Source organism: Coturnix japonica, chromosome 9 (genome assembly GCF_054131305.1).
Source record: "Coturnix japonica strain WE chromosome 9, WE-NBRP24, whole genome shotgun sequence".
In the NCBI taxonomy this organism is placed as follows: domain Eukaryota; kingdom Metazoa; phylum Chordata; class Aves; order Galliformes; family Phasianidae; genus Coturnix; species Coturnix japonica.
Window position 1 is genome coordinate 17,641,384 of NC_140671.1, and position 11,502 is coordinate 17,652,885.

General features: G+C 43.4%; 1 protein-coding gene across 1 annotated transcript; it reads right to left on the reverse strand.

The window, feature by feature from the left end:
• Nucleotides 1-4,617: 4,617 nt before the first annotated feature.
• Nucleotides 4,618-11,234, reverse strand: LOC146759714 (obscurin-like protein 1). The gene is made up of 6 exons (XM_085509854.1): nt 10,960-11,234; nt 8,543-8,808; nt 8,107-8,219; nt 7,026-7,068; nt 5,376-5,537; nt 4,618-4,754 (listed from the first exon to the last, which is right to left on the reverse strand). The coding sequence occupies exons 1-6, from the start codon at nt 11,121-11,123 to the stop codon at nt 4,618-4,620; spliced, it is 885 nt and encodes a 294-aa protein (XP_085365980.1). The 5' UTR covers nt 11,124-11,234.
• Between the last annotated feature and the right edge of the window lie 268 nt (nt 11,235-11,502).

Sequence of the window (11,502 nt, forward strand, 5' to 3'; positions counted from 1 at the left end):
CTCGACTTCTCTACATGCCATCCCCAGTGTGCTTTTCAACTCACCTTGCACAGTGACCCTGGCTTTTGTTATGGAGTCCTCTGACTCACAGGGGTACTCCCCACTGTCCTTGGCAGTAGAGTCATGGATGACCAGAATGGCCCCAGTTCCCTCCTGCTGCAAGTTGTACTTCTGGCTTTTTCTGATTGCTTTGCCATCCTTGTACCACCTGATGTTCACATCTGGTTTCGACAGCTCACGGCTCAGGCTGATGTCCTGCCCTGCTGCTGCTGTCTTATCCTCCAGCTGTTTTGTTACCTCAGTAGGTTTTTCTGAAAGAAAACATGCTTTTTGAGTAACATACACTTAGGGTAGGATGCCTCTCTCAAAATACATGCATCTACATGCTGGAGATAAGTTAGAGAGGCACTTGCAACAGATGCCATCCTACAGCCAGCAGTAATCTGCAAAGTACAGACAATAGAATTCCAGGCAGCATTTATTCTCTCTTAAATCTACCCAATTGAGGATGATGAACCATGTCTGAAAACTGCCTCTTTCTTCTCTCCACTCATCACACTGGGAGCCTCGGATGATGCTCTCAGATGCACATGTTCTAGATAGGAATTTGTTGTACAGCTAGATGATGTGAAGGCCATCCCTTCAGCTTATACTTAGAGGACATTTGCTCCCACAGTTCCCTCAACAGATCATTCCTGATTTACTTTTAATGGAACAAGCTGTAGTGAGATGACCATTGCCAACACTACCCCAGTGCTTTGGGTAGTTCTCACATTTGTGTAAAATGTTTCCTCCTTTTACTTATTTTTAAGAGAAATTCTCAGTGCTTCGAGGTTCAAGTAGAAGGTTGCTATTCACTTTAACCATATTATGAGTTAGCTCTCACGACAATCTTATCAGAAGACAGTTGAAGGAATCAGACCCCAGAATCTCTCCCATCTCATTACCTTTCACAGACAGAGAGGCTTTGGAGGTTAGACCACGGGCAGTAAAAACGACTTCCCCAGCGTCAGTAGGAGTCACACTTTTGATAATGAGAGTATATTTCCGACTCACGTTAGAAGCTTTAAATCGCCCACCACTTTCCACTCTGCTTCCAGTCAGTGTCCAGTTGAACTCATCAATGCTTTCATGGGACGGAATGCATTCAAAAGTACAATCTTCTCCCTCCTGGATTTCAGTGTTTTTCAGCCGTTTGGTAATGCCACTATTCAGCTCTGGAAGATAAGAGATAGGTTAGTATGAGGTTTATATGGAGAAAAGGCATTTGTGACTGACATGAGTAGCAGTACTGGTGTTTTAACTCAGGATTTGCAGAACATGGCTGCATTCCTTACTGATGTATTCTCTAAGACATTCTCCACTCAGAATTACCAGAAAGCTATAAAAAAAAAGAGACGTGAATCTCTTGTCTTTGCTCTGGAAGAACTACAATTAGAGCAGCTCAGTCCATGGAGCAGAATGAAGATTCAATGAGCTACAGAGGGAAAAACCTAACAGAGAGGACAACTCTAGGATGCTGCATGAGAAAAAGGATTTTGCCTATGACAAGAAATTAACTGTTTCTATTAGCTAATTTGTTACCATCCTACCCCTATTGGTGTTCAAACCATTTCTCCATTTTAGGGATGGTTTGAAAGGAAACATTTCCAGGACATTCTTGACGTCTTTGGTGATTTTCATGGCAAAATGAGATACATTTACATCAAAAGCAATGGGAATTTTCCAGACATCACTGTGCTAAATTGTAGTAATACACTTCTATTGTAGAAACTATTAAGGCTCGTGGGGGAATAGGTGTAAGACATAGTGACCACACTGAATGTGCTTTCAGCACTCCTTTACTTTCCACAGTACTTACCCTGAACGCGGACCTTTGACTTGGCAACATCAGTGCCAATATCACAGGTATAGAAACCTGCATCTGACATCTCGAGGTCATGGATAAGGGGACATAGGGTCTTCCCAGACTGTACCAGCTCATACTTGTTGCCAGAAGGGAGCACAACACCGTCCTTTTTCCACACTGGTTTGACCTTCTCTTTATAGAGACTTCGCATTCCAATTTAATCACACCCCGCTCCTCAACAAAAACATCATCCAAGGACTTCATGAAGACAGCAGGCTTCTCTGCAATTAAACAGGCAAAACAGAACAACGTGATACAGAAGATCAGACATTTCCAGTTGCTTTCAGATTTTTAAAGAGGGATAAATAAATCTTCACCAGCACTGATGACACCAATATAGAACCTAAAGCGGTTTCATGTCTGTTGACTGAATACGCTTTATGAAATTCTGAACTAATCAGTAGGAGAATACAGGGAACAGGAGGGACAGCCTGCATTGCCTTGGGTGGGACTGATATCATATGAAGTAATTGGGATGCAGCTCTTCTAAAGCTGGAGAGCTGGCATTGCCCTCACATGGAGCAGAGCTCATACAGCAGGCCACAGGATTAAGAGGAACACTTTTGATTTTCCTGTATTATTGACTCCTCTTATCTGTCTTCTATTTCACACATCAGATGTTTATACTGGGGAAAAAACTTCCACCAAATGCAAAAGAAAGGAGAAAGAGGAAATCCTTCAAACTCTGAGCGCATAGAGTAAAAGAGCTTAATTGCTGGGGAGAGCAGATTAGAATCACAGTATCCTTAGAATTGGAAGAGACCCTTAAGGCCATCTAGCCCAGCTCCCCTGCAATAAAAAGGGACATTCACAGCTAGATCAGGTTGCTCACAGCCTGGTCATTAGTCATCCCAGAGGCAAAACACACACTGAATGATCTCTCCCTGCAGTCATAAATCCTTAATTTCATAAATCACTGGAAGAAAGCCCATCATGACTTTGGTGGCTATCTGAGCCCCAGAGAGGTGAGCTTTAGAAGCAGGACTGCTGCACAATACAATGAACTGGAGCTCCTTAGCATCTCTTACATCCAGGAGGGGTGTGATCAGACCCACCTATCACCTTCAGGTGCGCTTTCTGATACCTTGTCTGACTTCACTGTCACTGTGCCAGCATCCTCAGGCTTAACCTGCTTCATTGTCAGTGTGCAGCAATTGCCAATGTTCTTGATGTCATTGTAAGTGTTGGTGTAAAGGAACCATTCAGGAACCATTCCACGTCCTCGTCATCATGGGACAGCTCGCAGGAGAAGACAGCAGAGCTCTCTTCTTCAATTTCTACATCCTGCAGGTGCTTCGTTACTTCTACATTGCGGGCTGTGAGGAAACAAGGTGAACTGTTACCACTGTTACTATAAATCATACTGGGATGTGGTAGAATGGTTGGACTAGATGATCTTTGTGTAATCTTCTCAGTGAAGACTATACATTTATAAAGTTAGCAGGAGAGAACGGCAGAAATCAACCCCAAGAAGAGAAATCTGAGGTGAAATAGGACATGGAAGAGGCCACCCTCCCTGCTCATACCTTCAGCTGTCAGCGTGGCCTCAGTCTCTGCAATTCCTGCCTTGCACTTGTACACACCAGCATCATCGGGCTTCAGCTTCAGAATCTTGAGCTCTGCTGAATGCTTATCCCTCTTGATCTTGTACTTCTCAGAGGGCTTGATGAGTGTGTGGCCTTTGAACCATTTCACAACCTTTGGAGAAGGCCTGAAGTCACAGGACAGGATGACAGAATGATGTTCCAAAGCTGTCTTGTCCTCCAACTTCCTGGTGATTTCTATATGGTAATCTGCAAAGCAGGGGTGGAAGAGAAGAAAGGATGAGGACAATTGGAAGAAGAGGAAAGTCTCTTGCGTCTATTCCATTCCAATTAATGTCATGTTCACAATGGTTCTTTGAACCACTCTAAAGATAAAACAAACGATTGTCTATAGGGAATGCCATTGACTACATTTCTATAAAGTAATACTGTATATTATCTACCAAATGCAAGGTCCAGCTCTTGTTCTGTGCTAAGTAAATTGCTCCCATTTGTTGAGGCTTTTATTCAAATAAGAGTGAGTTGAAAATATAACAAGTACTTTAGGATGTGAATGGAGACTCTTAGGCTGGGGACAACAGCAGATAAAAAGCCTGCAAGTTTCTTTCAGATGAAATCAATGACAAACTGCATCAAATTTAGGTGCTACCAAACTTAAACTTGTCTAGTTCAGAAATAAAATTATAAGCTCAAATGTAATGACTCTACTTAAGAGAAATTCATTTTCCAGGAAGTTCTTGCCCTTATAATGGTAACAGTGGCAAAGCTGGGGACTGAGCTCTTGAGTAGTGTGCTAACTCAAATGTCTCCCTTTTCTTTATCACACTTAACATCATATATATACCTTAACATTGTATATATTAAAAAAAAAAACCAAACCCTGTGTTCTTTTCAAACAGCAAGAGAAAATGAATAAAAAGTCAAGCTATGTTTTTTATCCCTCAACGTTCAAACACAAATCTGAAGTCTAAACGTAGAAAATCAACCTCCTAAGAAAATAATCTGTTTTACTTAGCAAAAGTAAATTCCAAAAGAGAAGCTGGATATTTTGTGGGCAGAAAGGTAGGTAGGTAGGAGTTTTTATTTCTGTGAAAGGTCCTGGTGGTGTTTAACTTCCTTGACATTAAAGTAAAGGATGTTAGCTCGTTTATAACATAAGATAATTTAATCAAAATCATCATCAGAAGCATAATTACCTTTAACTGTAAGATGGGCACGAGACTCTGCCTTTTCTGCTACAGATTTTATTTCTGCTGCATCCTTGACTTCGACACGTGTGTAAGTCAGCGAGTAGCTCTTTCCTGAAGCAGAGAACCACAGAGTCACTAAGGCTGGAAAAGACTAAGGTCATCTAGTCCAACCACCAACTCATCCCTACCAAACTGTGCTCTTGAGAGCAAACCTACAACTACACTTGGCTTCCTTGAGCAAAGAGCTCTGAGGCACATGGCCAGGCTGAGCATCATCCATCTGGTTTCACAGCATCACTGCCTGTTCTCTCATGTCAATGAAACCACCCATTCCCCCACATCCACATCCCTACCAAAGTGTAATCTAAACATGGCTTCTACAAGGACTGACCAAATGTGGCCGCCGTCACCTTCAAAGTACCTGATACAGAAGGATCACACTCACTGTCAGACAAAACCTCTTTGGAGAGGTGAACTGACTGCCCTGTTCACCCCCACTTTGGAAATAACTGCACTCATTTCCTACCTGCTCCCGGCAGTGTGGGATGGTGGGATAGCATCACACTTCCCACACTAAGCATCCCACCATGTCACTTGTTCCACCCTAACCTCAGTCCCAAAACAAAAGGGGAACTCCCTTCTGAACCTTCTTTACTTCATTTCAGATGTCTTATATGCTTGATCTCCAACCCACCCCCCACTCAGGAGAAAGATCCCCCGCTTACAACCTACCATCTTGCCGCATTCTAATGTTGTCATCAGCCTTCAGCTTGATGTCATCTTTGTACCACTGGCTCTGAATCTCATCGTGTGAAATCTCACAGACAAAAGATGCACTCCCATATTCATTCACTTCCACATCTTCCAGTGCTTTAACAATCTTGATATCTCGAGCTGTGAAACAGTAGAGATATATATTTCCAGAACTGAGTGCAGCATCTTTTCCTTACACATATTTGCATAGAAAATAAGTAGGATTATGTTTTATTCTAAACCATTATCCATTCCTGAGTCATTTCTCTCTTCAACAGTCAATGCATTATTGCCCTTGAACTTAAAGATAGACTTACTAGCTACAATGGAGCTCCCTGCAAACAGTTTTCATGGAAACCAGAATCTCATTTATTCTAAAACCTTTCAAGCAAAATTAAGGGTAGAAAAACAATAGAACTGACTGAATCTTTAAGGTCATTTAGTTCCAATCCCCCTGCTATAGGCAGGGACACCTCCCTCCAGACCATCTCTTCTCCTCAGGGTCAAGGCTTCTCTCAAATCATTCTCCTCTAAGCCTGTGCCTGTGCTTGGGATTGCCCTGACCCAGGTGCAGGGCCTTGTACTTGGCCACACTCAAGTTCATGAGGCTGCCAAGGGCCCACCTCTCCAGCCTGTCCAGGTTCCTCTGGGTAGCATCCCTTCCCTCTAGCACATCAACAGCACTGCTCAGCTTGGTGTCATCTGCAAACTTGCTGAGGCTGCATTTGATTCCACTGGCCATGTTGCCTACAAAAATGTTAAATAACACTGGTCCCAACACCACCCTCCACCTGGACACTGAGCTATTGACTGCAGCTCTCTGAGTGTGACCATCCAGACAGTTCCTTATCTTGCAACTGGTCCATCCATCAAAACCATTATTCTCCAGTTTGGTGACCAGGATGGCATGCAGGATGGGATCAAATGCTCTGCACAGGTCCATGTAGATGATGTCAGTTGCTCTCCCATTATCCACTGATGCTGTTACTCCATCATGAAAGGCCACCAAGTTTGTCAGGCATGGCTTGACTTTGAGGAAGCCATATTGGTTACCACCATCACCTCATCTTTATTTTCCAAACTATGCCAAGGAGAAATAGACAGAACTCTACAATGTCATGTCACTACAAACCTGTCTGAATCATTGGCTTCTCTGCATGCTCGTCACTAGTCTCTCCTTAGCTTGTGTGCCCACAATGTATGGGGAATGTCAGCCACAAATCTTACCTAGGGGACATCTTTGCTTCAAAGTCTCTTGAACATCACACAATCCCTTTTAACTCTCTAGGTCTGCACTTATTTATGTCAGAATCAGACCATATTTCTGTGCTGCTATTTCCCTTTCCTTCTGAAGGGCCTGGATACAACTTAGATTAACCTCAGGAGCAGAGTTCCTGCATAAAACAGCCAGTACTGAAACAGCAACCCAACCTGGTTGCAGACTGAGAGAGAAAATGAGAGTTCACCAAAGTCATGGGACAGGACACATGTTCATGTTCATGCTAACACTGAACCCAAGTGGCCACATGAGGACAGCAGCTAGTAGGAAATCAGAAAAAAGCATCCTTTCAGATGTCCCTTGGGAAGGTGGCATCTACCAGGGCACAGCAGACCTGTGTGTTCAGTAACCATTCTGATGCTTCAGAGCCCGCTGATAAGCTACAAACTGGGGCTTAACCAATGCAACACATGGAGGGAAAATCTGTCTTGAGCATAAAGAAGAAAGAGAAAGGTATCCAAAAGGACTAACCAAGAAGTGCCCAAACTGCCCATGAAGCATTTCTTCCTGTGGTGCAAAATACCACAATAGGATTTATTTGCTCTTTCAGTTAAACATACCATGAACCTTTAGGGTAGCTGATGTCTTGTCTTCATCTGCTTGGCATGTGCATGTTCCCTGATTTTCATATTCTCACTAGTGAATAATAAGACTTCCCTTATTTCCCTGGGAAGTAATGCCCACTTCTTTTACTTTGACGGAGCTCCTTCCAATCCTAGAAGGGAAAATATCAAGTCAGATCTCCATGAGTCCTTCCATCTCTGCACTGAGCAAAGGGAGCCTTCAGATCTATGCTTAATTCACCCACTCCCCTAGAATTAATGGAACTGTGCTTACTGGCACATATGCTGAAGCTTAAGCACAGTGCAGTGTTTTCAACATGTAGGAATGGCTATAGAACTTGCATAAATTCTGGCTGACCTATGACAGCTTAAAGCACTGCGGAGGACTGTTAACAAGCTCGTTTGGACATCACCTTGAATAAATGACGTTATCCCCAAGTAAGGGAAGGAACAGCTGAGCACCGGGGAGGTACACAAAGTGCCAGAGCAAATTCTCACACTGTCAGGTGCAAAGAAAACTCAGATTTCACCCTAAAACCCAGTTCACAACAAGGCTACAAAATCCTGTCTGAGAATTTCTGTGTTAGAGTTGAAGCTCAAGACTGTACTCCAACCAACAATATTTTGTGCAGCAAGACCGCAGGAGTTCACAAGAAACCCAAAACAAACTTCCATTTCAACTTGATAAATGAACTCAGGACATAATAACAAAGAGTGCTGATCTGGGCAAGTAAAAGAGCACAAAGAAAAGAGAGCAATGCAAAAGCTATCAAGCAAAAGCTCAGACTCGCATCCCTTGGAAGTGAAATTAAAGGCTCTCATTCATTTCCAGAGAAGTCAGAAAGGAAAATACCATTACATGCCATACCTTGAACCACTTGACGTCCATGTTGGGCCTGGACAGCTCACACTCAAATGTGACCTTGTCCTTCTGAGTGATGCTAATGTCTGCCAATGGTTTGCTGATTTTCACAGGCAATTCTGAGAAGGAGAAAGAAGGATGTGGATTTAGTTGGGAATGAGGTCTCTAGGAGCATCTGGCATAATGAATAATGAAAGGCAGGGCCTACTCTCCATGCTTACTAGAACTTGTAATTAACAACAAAAAAAACTATTGTTTTGAGCACATTATCATTACTTGTGCTAGGGACAATAACGTTCCAGCAATCCTCTTGATATTTGAGGGATACTCTGGTGGTCATGGCCCAGTGCAAAACATTCTTTGTAACTGGAAGGAAAGCTGGTTCTGCTGTTCAAGTAATCTGGGACAGGAGCAGATAATCACACCTTGCACCAACCAATACCTGTCACAGTGAGCCTCCCCGATGAATTCATGCCTTCTGCTTTAAAGGAAATGAGTCCTGCATCTTCAAGGGTCACAGAAGAAAGTGTCAAGGAATGTTTCTTCCCCTGGACACCTATCGTGATATTTGGTGCAGGCTTCAGCCGCACGCCGTCCTTCTGCCAAGTCCCTTCCACATCCTCATGGGACACCTCCACCGAAAAGGTGACAGTTCCCTTCTCAGGGAATTCCAGGGGCTGCAGACCTTTCACCAGCTTCATCTGCGCACTGAAAGACAACGGGGACAGGTTGGAGATCTCACACCAGCAGCTGAGAAATAGAATCATCAAAGGAATCAGAGAAAGGTTTAGGTTGGAAGGGACCTTTGAGATCACCCAGTTCCAAACCCCCCTGCTGTAGGCAGGGATGCTTCCCTCTACACAAGGGGCACAAAGCCCCATCCAGCCTGGCCTTGAATGCTTGAATAGCATCAGGACTTCCAAAAGAAGTTACTTCCCTCTTCCTCTCGCAAATACAGTAGCTGCTAATTAAGCAACAGCCTTTGAAAAGAAGAAAACTTGTTCATAACCAGGTCCATGGGTGCTCTTAAATGGATCCTTCCAGATAGAAAAAACATTTCAGGTGGCCTCCTAGATTTTACCCCTTTTTGTGTTGCACACAAGACTGAAAAAAAAAAAAATAAATTACTTTTGCAAAGTTCTTCTTGTCATAATGAAACAAACATTTGGGGAATGGCAGAACCAGGTAAAGTTTACCATCACATCAAGAAATTTGAAATTTCACTCTCATGTTCTTGGTGTGGTGTTTCTGCTATAATTATTTGGACTAATTAAGCTTTTCCCTGATGAAAGCCTAGAAGTATATCACAAGAAGGACCAACTTACCCATGACCTTTTATTTGTCTTACTCAAGCATCTCCTCCTGACCATAACTGACAATAAAATATTCAGCCAGACTACAGGTTTGAACAGCTGAGTTGTTTCTAGGATCTCCTGCAATCTTAAGCTTGGAACACACACTTGTCTTTTGACAAAGTGTCTTTTATAGTGCACTAAAACAACAGGTTTTCACATGGCTATTCCTCATTTACCTTGCTCTGAAATCATTCTCAAACCATGCGGGATCAGTCCAGGGAGAAGGGGAGGAGAGGGGAAGGGAAAGGGGAAGTCCACGGTCCTCTAAAATCAGGCTTCTTAGCCTAAAGCTCAACAGCAAATAGCAGTCCACTTGCCCACATTGCTAGACTCCGAGCATTTAAAGAACATCAGCTGACCTCATTGTGAGCTCTAACATAGCCAAAGGAATTCATATATTCAAATATTCTCTTGAGTGATGAGAAATATGGAGCATAACTTCAGACTTCTGCAGTTAAACTCTCACTTCTATCAGAAACCAGGGTAAGAGTTCAATGCTGTTTTAGATGGAGGACTCATATTTTAAATAACTCATCTCATTAAGGCTTGGATTCCCTACTACAATTAGTTAAATTCCAGTTTGGATCATGCTTCACCTTGGATCACTTAGGGCTTCAGCCACTTAATGGAACTAACTCAGTTTGTCTACAGAGAAGGTGTTTTCTATAGCAACAATAAGCTGGGATTGCAACTGGATGTCGGGAGAGCACAAATCCCGCAGTTATCCTGTACCAACATCCTCTCTTTCCATCAGAACAGCAAGTTTTTAAACCAGACTCGTGCAAGCTTGCATGACACACCTTGTGCAAAACTGTTGGCAGCCATCAGGACAGCCAGTTGCTTCCTGTATAGACACTGTTCCATCATTTTGGGTTTTTTGCCTCGCTAGAACAACAGCCAGTGGCTGAAAACTCACACAACTGAAGCAACCACGCTGATATACCGCAGTCACTGGAGGTGCTCAAGAGCCACGGGTATGTGGCACTGGGGACGTGGTTAGTAAGTCCAGTGAGGGTGGGCAGGGGTTGGACTCAGCTATCTCAGTGGTCTTTTCTAGCCTTGGGTGCAACTTTTAAGAGGGAATGAAGCAGCAAACTGCACAGCACTGAGCTGCATTCTTCCGACACGTGGTATCAGTGAACTGCTGTATTTCCCTATCTTCTCTGGAGCTATTCATCTAACCTAACTGAAACAGTCAGCCTGAATCTAGATATAAATCAGGATCATAGTCAGCTGTGGTTGCTTATGTATTCAGAAAGACACTCTAGAGGGTAATTCAGTGCATCTAGAAATTAAGGTAGAATTTCCTTAGTCAAAAGTATTCCACAGCCAGATTTTCACGTCGCTACCACTACATTAAAAAGGAGAATTCAACTTGTGGTGTGGGTCATTGATGTTGTTCCAGGGGGAATTGTGGCTGTTCCGTGCCCACAGGGTAGAAGACAGCCAGTCTTCCTCTAAGCCACATAAACAGCTGCTTAGTGCTCCCAAAGCGAATGCTCACCAGTTGTTTCCAACTTGAAGGTCATCTTCTGGCCAGCAGCCTCGCAGATGTATTCTCCAGCATCTTTCTTCTCCAGCTGCTCCACAACCAGACGCCGTGTTTTGCCCACAGATTCCATTCTGAACTTTCTGGAGGAGGCAAGCAGTCTTCCATCCTTGAACCATTTTACTCCGGTTGGATCCTGTGCTACTTCACAGCTGAGGGAGGCACTTGCTGCCAGGGCAGCACTCACCTCTTTCTGCACCTTCTCCTGGTTTATAAACACAGGTTTTGGCTCTGAGGGAAAAAAAGAAAAACAGAAGGACTGAAATGAGACCAACTTGCAGGTTTGTATGTACAGGTTGGAACAGGTTTAGGTTACCACTTGTGCCCAAACTAATAGCCTTCACTAGAGAATATCAGCTCTTCTGTTGAAACAAAGTGTCAAATCTAGGCAAGAAAGAACCTAGGAACTGAAGGAACCAAGAGGGTCCTTGAACACCAGTCCCATGGTTGCAAGTCACTATGCAAACATATTGAACCCAAAAGAACATCTGACCTGCA

What these genes read in the sequence shown, in the direction of transcription:
- LOC146759714 (XM_085509854.1), bottom strand. Translation starts at nt 11,123, where the DNA reads ATGGTTCAAGGATGGAAGACTGCTTGCCTCCTCCAGAAAGTTCAGAAT. An exon ending in GGGGAGGCTCACTGTGACAG is followed by an intron (nt 8,220 to 8,542) that starts GTATTGGTTGGT and finishes TCTCCTTCTCAG; the next exon opens with AATTGCCTGTGAAAATCAGC. An exon ending in GGCTCTGAAGCATCAGAATG is followed by an intron (nt 5,538 to 7,025) that starts GTTACTGAACAC and finishes ACTGTTTCACAG; the next exon opens with CTCGAGATATCAAGATTGTT.